The sequence below is a fragment of the Anser brachyrhynchus genome (assembly GCF_964034855.1).
Source record: "Anser brachyrhynchus genome assembly, chromosome: 3".
Classification (NCBI taxonomy): domain Eukaryota; kingdom Metazoa; phylum Chordata; class Aves; order Anseriformes; family Anatidae; genus Anser; species Anser brachyrhynchus.
In genome coordinates, this window is record NC_137696.1 from 118634328 (window position 1) to 118646965 (window position 12638).

General features: G+C 39.6%; 1 protein-coding gene across 7 annotated transcripts in view; it reads left to right on the top strand.

Moving 5' to 3' along the window:
* KLHL29 (kelch like family member 29) overlaps positions 1 to 12638 on the top strand; it is a 399077-nt gene that overhangs the window by 320424 nt on the left and 66015 nt on the right. For all 7 annotated transcript variants that reach the window (XM_080588569.1, XM_080588571.1, XM_080588568.1 and 4 more), the window contains one exon: positions 994 to 1132. In XM_080588569.1, the coding sequence (XP_080444695.1) occupies positions 994 to 1132 (139 nt within the window). The remainder of the gene's footprint in view (positions 1 to 993; positions 1133 to 12638) is intronic.

The following is a 12638-nucleotide window of genomic DNA, read 5'->3' on the forward strand; positions in this document are numbered from 1 at the left end:
TGCTTAGTAGCTCACATCCACGTATGAAGATGTGGCATGCTATTATTTCATTCCGTTAGCACCAGTAGGCTTTATAAAAAGGAGGCATCGCACAAGGTAGGTGCTTTATTGCAGGATGGAAACACTTTCATAGGTTATTTTAATCGTTACAATGCTTTTATGATGTGTGAAAGTTGATTGTTGCTGTAAATGAAGCCATTGAAGGCTAAAAAATAAAAATGCTGTGATGGTAAAAATCCTTGGAGTGAAAAAATGGGAATTGCTATAAAAGGCAGTAATTTATTCTCTGCGTGAGATTATTTTTTATCATAAGAATGCTTTTAAACTAATTCTAAAACATATACAATTGTAACCTATATAGTTGAGGTATATTGCAAGGTGCAATGATAATTTGGTTAATTTTTTATGCACTGTAATTTATATTTATTATAAGTACTATTTTATTCTGTTAACTGAGAGGCTTAACACATTTTTACTACATTAAGGATAAGTTATTTTCGCAGGTCTTGTGGTTTTATTATTTTGACCCATATCCAGTTCATATTACATCATAATACCATATTTTTGCTACTATTATTCTAGTATGTTCAAAACTTATTTGCATTTGGATAGAAATTCATTAGCTCTTGATTTTTATTATAACAAATTATTTTAACTTTTCTGTGATAATGCATTCTCTGTGTTTCTGATTTGCTGATGCTGAAAGATTTTGTTTTCATTTTAACCCTTCCAAATTTAGGATTGTTTTTGCTTTTTTTCTGTATATATTTCCGTTGTTTAGACCTACTGGTTCCTGCTTTTTCTTTTTCTTTTTTTTAATATGTTATGTTTGTAACTTCTGACTGTCTGTGTTGAGCCAATCTTACCAACAAAATTATCAGTTGTTTCCTGTTTCTCTACTTCTTTACAAAAAAAAAAATAAAAAAAATAAAAAGTAAAAATAAAAAACTCTTAATGGGAACCCTGGCACTGTCTGTCTTCTCTGTTCTGCAGAAATGTTGAAGGAGTTGAACCAGCAACGCAGAGCGAAAGAGTTTACAGACCTGAAAATTATTGTTGAAGGCAAAGAGTTTGAAGTCCACCAAAATGTTCTAGCTTCCTGCAGCTTGTATTTCAAGGACCTGATTAAAAGGTTTGCCTTCCTTCCAGCTGTGATCTGCTCTGTTCTTTTGTAGGGCGCATTTGTGTCGCTTTTTTTTCCTCCCCTCTCTTGCAGGTTTATGAAGATTGAATCTCCTGTCACAGAGCCAGTAGCCATTCTTTCCACCTCCTCTGAATGTATTTCCAAACTGAAACTCAGATCCATTTGTTACACGTCTGACTCGTACAGTGTAATTATTTCTGATCAGTCGAGGCCTGTTTTGGCCGAAGAAAGTGTTCCACTACTGAGACATCTAAGATTTAAACTGAAGTACTAATAGTGATTCAGACCACAACTAAAAACTCTTGCTGTCGATGTTTTCAAGGGACTCCATCACATATGACAGAAGTTTATCCTTCAAGCTACAATAAGCCATCAGCATTCTGGTGAATGATGCTGAGACGTCATGTTAATAAAGCATTTTGAGTATCTTAATCCCTTCACCCTGAAATCTTTGTTACATGCTTTTGTGTGGCTTGTAAGGGCAAAGGGATTGATATTTTTTATTATTCAGGGACTTATAAAAGAAGAAAAAACAGCTGATGAGTTTCTTTAGAAAAGATTGGAAATAAGACAATTTTCTGGTCAAAATATAGCTCAGTCTGCATTGTAGACAAAGAGTAGCTTTTTTCCTACAAACACCTAGCTTAGAGTAGGTGCAATATGTACATTTTCTAAACATCATGTCTCCACCTTCGCATTTTCCCCCTCTGTTTCTAGCTGATTGATTCTAAACAGTGCATGATAATCTTTTTTTTCCATTACATTGATTTTTCAATTTGTATGCTTCATATACTCGCATAGGAATAAATTGGTACTCTCGTATTATTAGTAAGTTAGAGTAGCAAGTAGGGAGAAAAAAAAACATGAGGATAACTTTCATTTTTCTCTCAATCATCAGCAAATTAATGCAGCTGCTGATTTTGCCTTGCAGTATTTTCCTGAGCAGACTGAGCCTGGACTGTGCTAAAAAATGGGATTAAAGAACATTTTGCTTGCTTCAAATCCTGTATTTAAATTTTGCCAACTAACACAATAGTGACTGTATTTTATTTCAGGATGGCATATTGGCTGGTATCTCCTTTCAGTGTATTATGTCCTTTTGCACAAAGCTGGTTTTATAATTATGGATATATATTACATTTCTATGATATAACTGTGCTGACTGCCTTATCAATTATTCATAAAAAATATGTTGGCCTAGGAAGCATGTCTTTTCCCCTCTGTAAATCTAATGATTGCTAGCTGTAGCTATGCCAGATCTCTCCTGTCCTTTCTCTTCTGTCTGCTCATTATCATTTAATAGTTAAGGCTAGAGTATATGCTTTTAGGGTGATAAGGTGTAGAGTCTGGATAGAAAGAACATCTTAGAATCAACTTATAGAAATCCAATAACTGACTGGCCAAAGACTGTCATCTGGATTTTGCTACAAAGGCGTCTGCTTGTGTGTATAAGTCACCAGGCAGCATCTATTTCTAGAAGCACACACTAGAGGAATGTTGCTGCTTTATTATTTTGTTACCAAATGGAGATATACTTTAGACTGAACTCTGTTTTGATTTGCACTCACTTAAAACCAAGAAATAAAAAAAAAAATCTTTTAAAAGTGACTATGAAAGCAAAGCCTTAGATTTCAGAATTTATTGTCTTTCAGTTGTTCACATAAAGCTCACACATGATGCAAGAAAAAGGGAGAGGTTTAGCCCATTTGCCAACCTCACCATTTTTTGCCTTCTTTCACATCATCAGCAGCAATAAATATTCCAGAAGTCGATTTGTGTCCGCAGTCAGGTCTCTCCATCCCAGTTGTCTTCCATATATACCGTCAGTTGCACACATGTAACCTTGATGAAGGCTAATGGAGTTGCACAGGTGTATCCAAGGCAAAAATACCTGTTTTACTGATGATGATGCTTGAATAGGGAAAAATCCAGCTTGATGTCTAGTTGAGTTTGCAAAACTGTCAGGTGAGAAAAATAAATATTCACCTGTAAACTGAGCAAATGTGTCTTTCCAAGACAATATTTTTAGGTCTACAAGGTGGAATTTCAGAAGACTTGCTTTTTAGAGAATATTTGCAGTGTAAAGCATAGTCCTTTTAGAAACCTCATAAAGTCAATGGAAGTTAAGGACTTCAGTTGCAAGAGTCTATCGGTATTTTTTAAGATCATGCCCTTAATAATCCAAAATCATTATAGTTCAAAGAGTCAGTATGTTTATAAATATAGCATGTCTAGAATCCTCTCCTGATATTTGTTAGCAGCTCCTTTGAGATGGTGCTTAAAGCTTAACGTGATTTATATTGCACTCTTTGTATTATTATAGAAATCAAAACAAGAAATGACATTTTTCTTGAACAATAAATGGGATCTCTTTATGCTGAATATATTATAAAAGCCATTTCAATCAGCGCATGCTAGGGTTAAACTCCGATGCCTTTCCAACTGGAGGCAATGGGTTAGCAGAAACTTCAATGGGAAGATGATCTCTTCATGGTGATGCTATGCACATCCATATAAAGACGCAGAAAAAGAATTAAATATCTTTCAGAGTATTTACTTCAGCTATTCTTTGCCATGGGCTAGTTATTGTTAGCCTCATGGTCTGCCATTGATTCCACAGTGTGTTGTACTTGGTATCTGACAGTAGAATAGCAAGTGGTGTCTCAAAAGAATAAAAATGAAATGTTCAAAACCAAATAAGATCAATTATCCCCTCTTCAAAAAACAAAACATAAACAAAAAGCATAATAGAACTGGAGGTACTTGCCCAATAGCAAGGCTATTTGATGAGAATGAGTCATGGTACTAGTAGGGAAAAAAATATGGTTTTAGTGCACAATGCTGAACCAGGTTCGATTGACCAAAACAACTCTAAAATTATTTATACTTTATGACATAAATTTGGCAATGAGAATACACTTTGAGACCCCTTTTTTTCTCATATTCTGGTCCTAATACAGAAAAGTTCTTACTCCATGTGATTTATCTTCAGATATATGAGCACGGCCATTTTGAGGCTGGGCTAGTCCAGTCCTGAGCCTGAGGTCAGCACCATGCCAAGCTCTTGGAAATGGGTTAACCAGCCCCCACTAGGAGCTGCACAAAACTCATCCATTGAGCCAGGGCTCAATGTTCTTGATCAGCAGCAGCTGATCTTATAAAACACTCAGTCCAAAGTCATCTGAAAAGGATTAGGTATTAGGAACAGCAGGTGTGAAATGTTTGTGATTTCTGCTGCAGTTCACTGCACCCACGAAGGGAGAAAAGAGAGGTGCCGAGGATGGGTCAGGACATGTGAGGATGGGTGCATGCTCAAGGCTGGTCCCACCGCAGGACGTGTTGCAATAACCTCAGGGTCTGTGGGGATATGGCTAGCAATGTCAGGAAGAATGTTATACAGTATTAAACATAGTTTCGGAGTGCTAGGTTTCCTTATGTTCTCTTTGTAAAATCCTCTTTAAAATACAGTCTTTTTCTGGTCGATATTAGTGCCTACTTTATGACAGGTATGGGGTTGAGTGCTTGGCCTTACTGCTTGCTCCTTCAGCCGTAGAGCATATAGAGAAGTTGACATACTTCATCTGCACTTAGGAAAATCATATGGTTAGTCAGCTTCTTCAGATGCTGACGCATACAAGATTGCTGCAGTATGGGACCTTAGGAGAAAATGGATGATAAATAGCAGCTGGAATGACCCCTAAATACCATCTTATGTATTTCGAGTGCACCACCAACCACAGTTGCTTTCAGTCTGCCTGACTTGGGCTTCTAGTTCATACCTATGTTTTAGGTACTTAAGAACTCAGCCGTCCCAAAGCAAGGCTCTAATTTCTGGTACAGGCAATGAAAAAAAGTACCTTCAAGGCTTCCAGAAAGAGTCTTATCTCCTAATTCAGGTACCTGTGTGCAGGCAGGTAGAGATCCCTCTGGAGGAACAAGAGATTATTGTCTCTTGCTGTTAGTCAACCAATATTAAGGTCCAAGGTCGGCATCAAAGGCAGGTTTAGTCTAAACTCACCATCTCAACTCCTGCTGTAGGCTGCAGAGAGGGAGGCAGAACTCACCCCGGGGGTAAAGCATCTCACCATAAAATCGGTATCTAAGAGATGAGATGAAGGATGAGACCATCCCTTTTCACTGTTAAGAAAGAGAGAGCCAAGGTGATTTGGTTAGACTACAAATTTATGGTGAGTGTAACATTGCTTACTTAAGGGGTCCAGCCTGAGCTGGTTGTCTACGCTTCTTCTGCAGTCAAGAGGAAAGACAGGAATGCCTCCTGGAAGCCTCATTTTTCATTGCTCAGAGAGAAAGACTAGTCACCCAGCTTTCATTAGGCAATTAAATCATAGTTGGCTAAAAGTATACGAATGATTCCTTCCAGAAACTAGTGTTTGTCTGGATGCCACATACTTAGGCTTACATATATACATCAAAAAAAATGAGAGGTCCATCAAGATCCACCTCGAACATGTCCGTCTTTTAGATTTTTCCTATTTAAGCCAATGTTGTAGTTGCAGCTCCTTGGTTTGAGGAAGGAGAGAAATGAGATCTGTGTCTTTGTATCTGCCTTGGAAGAAATGGATGGAAGATGTGTGTGTTCTGTGAGGAAGGAAGGAACGGAAAATCCCATGAGGAGGCGTCATTTTTTCCAGCTGCATTTGGAAGAGACAAATGCAGCTGCTGGATAAATGGAATGCCTGATATTTCTGCAACAAAGAGAGTTTCACCGGAACATTTTAATTTGCTGTTTTCTTCTTCTTAATCCACCCCAAAATGCTGGAATCTCTACCAAATATGACATTAATAATAGGAAGTACTTGACATAAAAGCTTCTTCTTGGCCAAAATGCTGGCTTTTGTTAGCAGACTTTAGTTTTATTTCTCTGTGGTCAGTTACTAAAGATATGCAGATCCTGTCCTGTAAGCTTTATCTTCTCAAGATGTCCTTTTAATGATGCTTTCAAATCTTGAAGTCATACAGGCTGCCTAATTCCGGTAGCACAGAGCAGTAAGTCACATACGCAAAGAGATTCAGTCACGAAGCAAACATTTCTGATGCAGTGTAATCTGGCAACGCTGTGCTCACCCTTCTTTTCCTAAGGAGCAGAGCCAGCGAGTTCATGGCCAAATTGCTTTTCCACTATACCTTGCCTCTTTCTGCAAGTTTTTTGGTTTTTTTTTTTCTGAAATAGGGCTGTATATACTCTTTTAGGGCTTGGAGGCAGACCAGGAAGGCGGGAGACATAAAGCATTTAGGGTGAGAGGACCAAATTCCTTTTGCTTCACACCTACGCTGAAGACAGAGACGTCATTCTGCATTTTACACCATTGTGAAGAAAGGCAGCATTTGGATGCAAGACAGAGAAACCTGCCGCTATCCATCTGAAACAGTCTGACAAAACTGCAAAAGCATTTAGGTGTCTGGAAAACAGACTGTCTGGTTTGTGTTTACGTTGTAAAAAGCCCAAAATGAGAAATAGCAGATGAAAGAAAAATCTACTCTTAGTGACCCCTTCGTGTTTTTCCTGCCTATTAAGAAGCTAGCTTTAAACTCTGGGAGAAGAGTAGGAAGCATTTCTACATCTGCGTGCTCCAGCTCCATTGTAGAACAGAACGAATGTGGAAACAAATGATAACATTTCTTTGAAAACAGAGAAATGGGGAGTTAAAAATACAATGTTTGAGTCAGATGCCAGGAGAGGTATATCATATGTAGACAGTGCCAGTGGTTTCTGCTAAACCATTTAAAGGAGCCTAGGAGAACGGGAGGTTGCACGGGAGCATGAAATATTCTTCACCCTTTTACTGCCAGGGTGCAGGTGTAAATTATACTATGGACAACATTTTCTCTTAATCGAGGAACTGATAATTACTGTGTGTTGGGCACAAAATCCTGGCAAAGGGAAACAGCTTTCTGCATTTCATGTCCCCCTTTCTGTGAGCACGCTTCGCTCGCTCTGCCTTGTCGAGCAGCCACACTCACACCCGCGTGTCAGAGCTGCCTGCTGGGTTTCAAATTTTGCAGCTGCCGGGCCTCGGAAAACATGTTTTCATCAAGCAAAAATGTATGGGCTTCTACCTAAATGAGCTGCAGCTTACAAACATTCAGCGGTGCTGCCGGCCTGCCAGGCTAAGGAACCACAGCAGGCGTCGCAGCCCGGCTCTTTGCAGCGTGGCCGTGGATTAGGAGGGCGAGTGGCAGGGGCTGGACTTTGGCTCTGCAAAGAGGGTCAGATCAATGGGCCCTGTTCTGGAGAGAAACCCCGGGAAGGAGGGCAGAAGGGCTCCTTTTCAAGCCTGGAGGTACAGAGCTGAAGGTTCTGCCTTGTAATGGCTGCAGCTTGCCGAGGCACCATGCAGGATCACTTCACCTCTCGCCCCTCTCCCTCATTGACAGCATCTCTATTTACCGTAGTTTGGGCTTCTCACTCACCTGATTTCTAGACACAACTACAAAACCCACGAATCTTATCCAAGGAATGACAGGCTAATCACTTCTCTTGCTCTGGCCAGACCTATGTGCATGCCGCGCAGCTGTCATACAGCCACAAGTACGATGCTGCTGCGTGTGACCCGCCTGTGTTTCCTTACATCGCACAGCACCGACTGGGCTCGATTGTGTCAAAATATAGGGGTGAAAGGGATCAGTTATCTCACGAGGTCCCGTTAAAGCTAAATAGATCAAAGACGAGGAAAAAAAACTTCCAAGGCGTAGAGACTGGAGCTGTGTTCTTGAAAGCTGTCATTTTGGGCCCTTTCCAAAAGCAAGTCTTGCCTTAAAATGAGAGTAATCAAATCTCGGACTCGAGCGTGCTAGCAGGTAGCTCCGGGGATCAGCAGTTCATTTCCTTTTATTTAAATCATCGAGGATTAGCCACTGCTGGATTGGGATAATGAATTTGAATTAATATGGCCAGGTTATGATCATATCAGGCTAGGATCCTGTCTTTTTGCTTGTGCAGCACTAAGCTCTGGTGACTCCGGTGCTCTGAGCAGTTGTGGGGGTTGGTGCCAGCGCCGTCACCAAGAAGAGTGGCCTGTCCTTTTCTGCATATCCCGTGGCTGTAGGTGATGTGATGTGATAGATTATCGTCTCTTGATGTCCCAAGCACAGTCTGGTTCTACATGTACCATAAACGAGCGCTAGCAACACCCCATAGCTGAGTGAGAAAGAACCGGTGCCTGACAACATTAATTCTAATTACTGAAACGCAGATTGGGATCTTTGGGCACTACCATAATTGTAGTAGTAGTAATAAATAATAATTGTGGTTATTATTATTTTATTATTGTTTTCCCTCCAGACATTGCAGTGATGAGAAAGAACCTTGGATAGACTTACCTAGATAATTACTTGTATAAATTTCACTACATTCCTAAGAAACAGATTTATTAGCTGCATAATGCCAGCTCTCTGTTAAGCTGGTTCTTGAAAATGTAATAAATATCATTAAAACAAATCAGGTATGAGTTGGTTAAGGGAGTGAGCTTTGAATTTGATGAGAATAAATGTTTATTGCCATTTTACTTTAAATTTTCATTCCCATATGATCCACCAAAACCAGTTTGCATCTTTTATTTACCTTTAACAAGCCTCGAGCTGTTTTGCCACATATTGCTGAATTAGGCAGCCAGAAATAGTTACAAGCAAGTTAGAGCCTGCGCTCTTAATAAATTGGCCCAGTTTTTTCCTTCTCCACCGGTACCTTGTGAGAGCCTGTTTATTGTCAGCCCCTAGCAGAAGTCTAGGTCGTGAATGCTGTTCTTCCAAGGGCATTTGCTATTCACTTGTTCGTTCACTTGTAAGTCGTTTTAGCCAGGGTCTTGAGACTCGTCATCTTCTTTCTTAAATCTCAGCAGGGAGGCAGATTTGTGCCTCAGACTGGGATCTCCGACACTATAGCCGTACAGGCTGCCACTGATCCCGCTCCTTTAGAAACAGTCTTTACCCAGCAATTAGACTCTGTTCCCTCTTTGAAAAGCATTAAGGTTACATACGAGACGTGGCGCTTTTGTTTGTTTTGTTTTATTCCGGCCACGTTGTTTGTGAACAAAAGCATTTGCGGATAATCCCATTGGTCGTCTTGGTTTTGTAATGATCATTTCTGTGATGGTGAATTAGCAGGAACTCTGGTGCATGCCCAAGCCCACAGCCCTTCATTTCCCTGATTTTCTCCTGATAGAGCAGGTGCAAACAGACAACGTTTGACCCTAACACGTTAAACCAGTCTTGCCAAATTTTGTTTGCCTGGAACAAGGAACATTATTTGTATCAACATCGTGGTAAAAAGTGAGCAAATGGATTTGTTGGTCAGGTAAATTTTCATGACAAATTTGCAAGCCTGTGTTTAAATAATGTAATTTATTTAATCTTGTGATTTTACTAGTTCTTTATCGTAATCATACAATAGCACCATTACAGTATATGTTTTCTTCTCTCATGAGACGGATGGATAGTGGCTGAGGCTCAAAGATAATATTTATCTACAAGATGGTATAACGAAGGCAGAGATTTGCAAGTTAATACATTCTGAGCTGATAAAATAATTCCAAAGGAGAAGCAATGCTAGGGTGTAATTTATTTTTTTTTAAAAATCCTGTTTAATAGAACATTCAGTGCCTTATGACATACATATTGCAATGATGTTGCTCTATAAATGTCCCTTCCTGTCATCATTTACATGATGGATTACCTTGCAGCTGCATAAACTTGAACAACTCAGTAAATAACCTGTTACCACTCTGTGCACATGCATCTTGGGGTGCGTGTTGTGGAGATGCATGTTGGTCTGTTTGTTCATCTACGCTTTCATATCTCATGACCCTGTAATTACCATAAATCAAGCTTTTTGGTATGAAATATTACCTCACATGTAGGGTGCCATGTCTGTTCTGTTCATAGCTGAAGGTTGGCTAGAATATGACTAAGTTTTTTGGTTGTTTCTCCCAAGATAAATAGACATGTGGGTTTTGAACCATTTAATAACTTTGATGATGATGAAAAGTCAAATAGTGGACAGTTAAGATGCAGCAACACTGCACTCTCATTGCCTGGAATTTCAATGCTTGAAGAGTTACATTCCACAGTAAACAAGATATTCAGCCTAAATTGTATAGACTTGAACAGAAGTTTTTAATGAGCACATAGCTAACAGGCTGTTAAGCCTCATGAGAAGCTGCCTGTCCCAGTCTGGAGTCCTTTTTCAGTAATCAAAATAATTTGACAGAGATAAAAAGAAGAAGTTTCCCTTCATTTAAGTGTTTCATCTTACATAAAACTCTTATATTTCCTCTTTTCTGTAGACCAAAACACCGTCCAGGGAACAAAGTAATTTAATTTGTTGGGTTTTGTTTTATCCTATCTATCTTGGTAGCAAGTATTTTGCTCCAGTGGAATGGGTACACGATTAACGTATGGTAAACGTTCATGTTCCTAATTATGAAAGCAAGCCAACAAGACCAGGGTGTCGAGCTGAGGGGGCAGATCCTGGGAGAGTGCAAGGTGCCAAGGCCAGGCTGGGGCATTGCTTTGGTCCACGCAGGGAGAGGCTGGCCCCAAAATATGTGCCTCAGATGCCTTGCTCCAGAATGGAGCAAGTGTGCTGGCAGCCCTGCAGAGTCCTGTTAGCTCCAGTGTGTACTTTTTGGAGAGGATATTCAGATTCCTGAGCTGTATAGGATCCTTAGCAGTAGATAGACAGAGATATCATTTTTTCTTTAATTAAAATTCGAGGATTAGTCTGATTTCCCGTTTCTTATAAACAAATTCTGAGGCCTGTTTGCTAAAGTGCAAAACAAACAAAATCGAGGCTGTATTATGGAGCTAGCTCTTTGCCATTGTCTCTTTAGGAAGACGCAGGTAATGGTGGCAGGCTCTCTGCAAGCTGAAGTGGTGGACCTTGGATGGGGAGAAAGCAAAAGACAATCACAAAGTCCCCTGTGCCACACGGTCTTAGCTTTGGTGCCTGGGGAAAGCACACAAATGGTAATCCTGAGAGTGCCTTTATTTTACAAGATAATCATTTCTTTCAGTACCCATCTTCATCATACCTTTGAGACTACAGCACAGCGAGTCATATGGCTTCAGATGTAAATAGGTGTCACAAACTCTGTCAGTCCTCCTGTTCCCCACCAGGCAGTCTGGGAGGAAGTTGAACCAACTGTTCCTAGTCAGTAATGTACATTTACATAAAACATTTCACATTTTTCATGTTTATTCTGTGCAGATGGCTCCATTTTGAACATCCAGAATTTGTTTTGACGTTGTGACTGTAGCTTGTAAACAGAGAGTTGGCTGGCATCTGTACCGGGTAAAGGTAGCTTTTCGCATTTGATCTGAAATTGAGTGAGGCTGTAGCCAAACCATTAGTCAGTCAAAATAATGTTGCAAGCCGGTTAAAGGCAGCATGTCCAAACCATGAGGGAAGCCGGAATTAGAGGCGGTAGCGTTGTCCATAAGTTGACAAATTGATGCACTAGCAGTGTTTCACTTACACAGCTACTTTAGCTAGGCTCTAAATTCAGCTTTGCAGCTCAGAGCATCTCACTGCTAAATGTTTTGAGTGGAATCACACGGAAGTTCTTTTAAGTGAATATGTTGATACGAATAATGCAGTGAAAATGCATAGATATACGTATATTTATAACTCAAGGTGCAGAAAACTCAGTTGCATTTCTATTAAGCATGAAAACGGTAGTGCTAATTCTAGTTTATGCATCTTACATGTGTGGAATGGTTTTGAAAGACAAATGAATGCCAAAAATGTAAAGTTATCTACTTTTTTTGTGGTCGGATAGGTGCACTCCTGATCTTGGAGATGAGGTTGTAGGGTTATTTTTGTTGCTATCGGTATTTAAACATTTTAGCTTTTTGGTATACATGAATTAGAAGAAAGGGACACCAATTTTGTTTTGGTTTTTTGAATGTAATTGAGCCACCTTTTACTTTAAAACCCTCCCTGTATCTGTCTTTAGTTTAAGGAATTAAATTGAAGGATAGGTAGCTGGAGCATGTTCAAAGGCCTTGGCTTTATTTTGTTTGGACCTAATTATTCCAGACAATATGAAATATTTTTCCGTAACCCCCCCAACCCTTTCCATTGAGAGCGTATATGTGCTTCCTGCTTATCTGGTGGTTCAGTTCTGCATGCACATTGCTCAGATCTGTCACCTTGCTGGGGAAAGACATGATTTGTAAATCTGAAAGAATTCCCCAACAGCTACCGTAAAATTAAGCTGTTAAAGAGCCCTTGTAGCTTGTTTAAGTGTAGACCCAAACAAACCTCTTTGCTGTTTAGCCCAAGATTAATCTTTTAAAAGTCCTGTTCTAAATCACTTCCTAATTTTAATGAGTTTATATATCAGCCTTTGCCAGATTTTTACTGTAGCCATTCTCAAAGATTACAGCAATGATAAAGTAAGGACTAAAATTGTTTATTATATATTATTCTTCAGAAGCAAAACTTTTTCCCCCAGAGGCTGTTGGGAGAGTCATT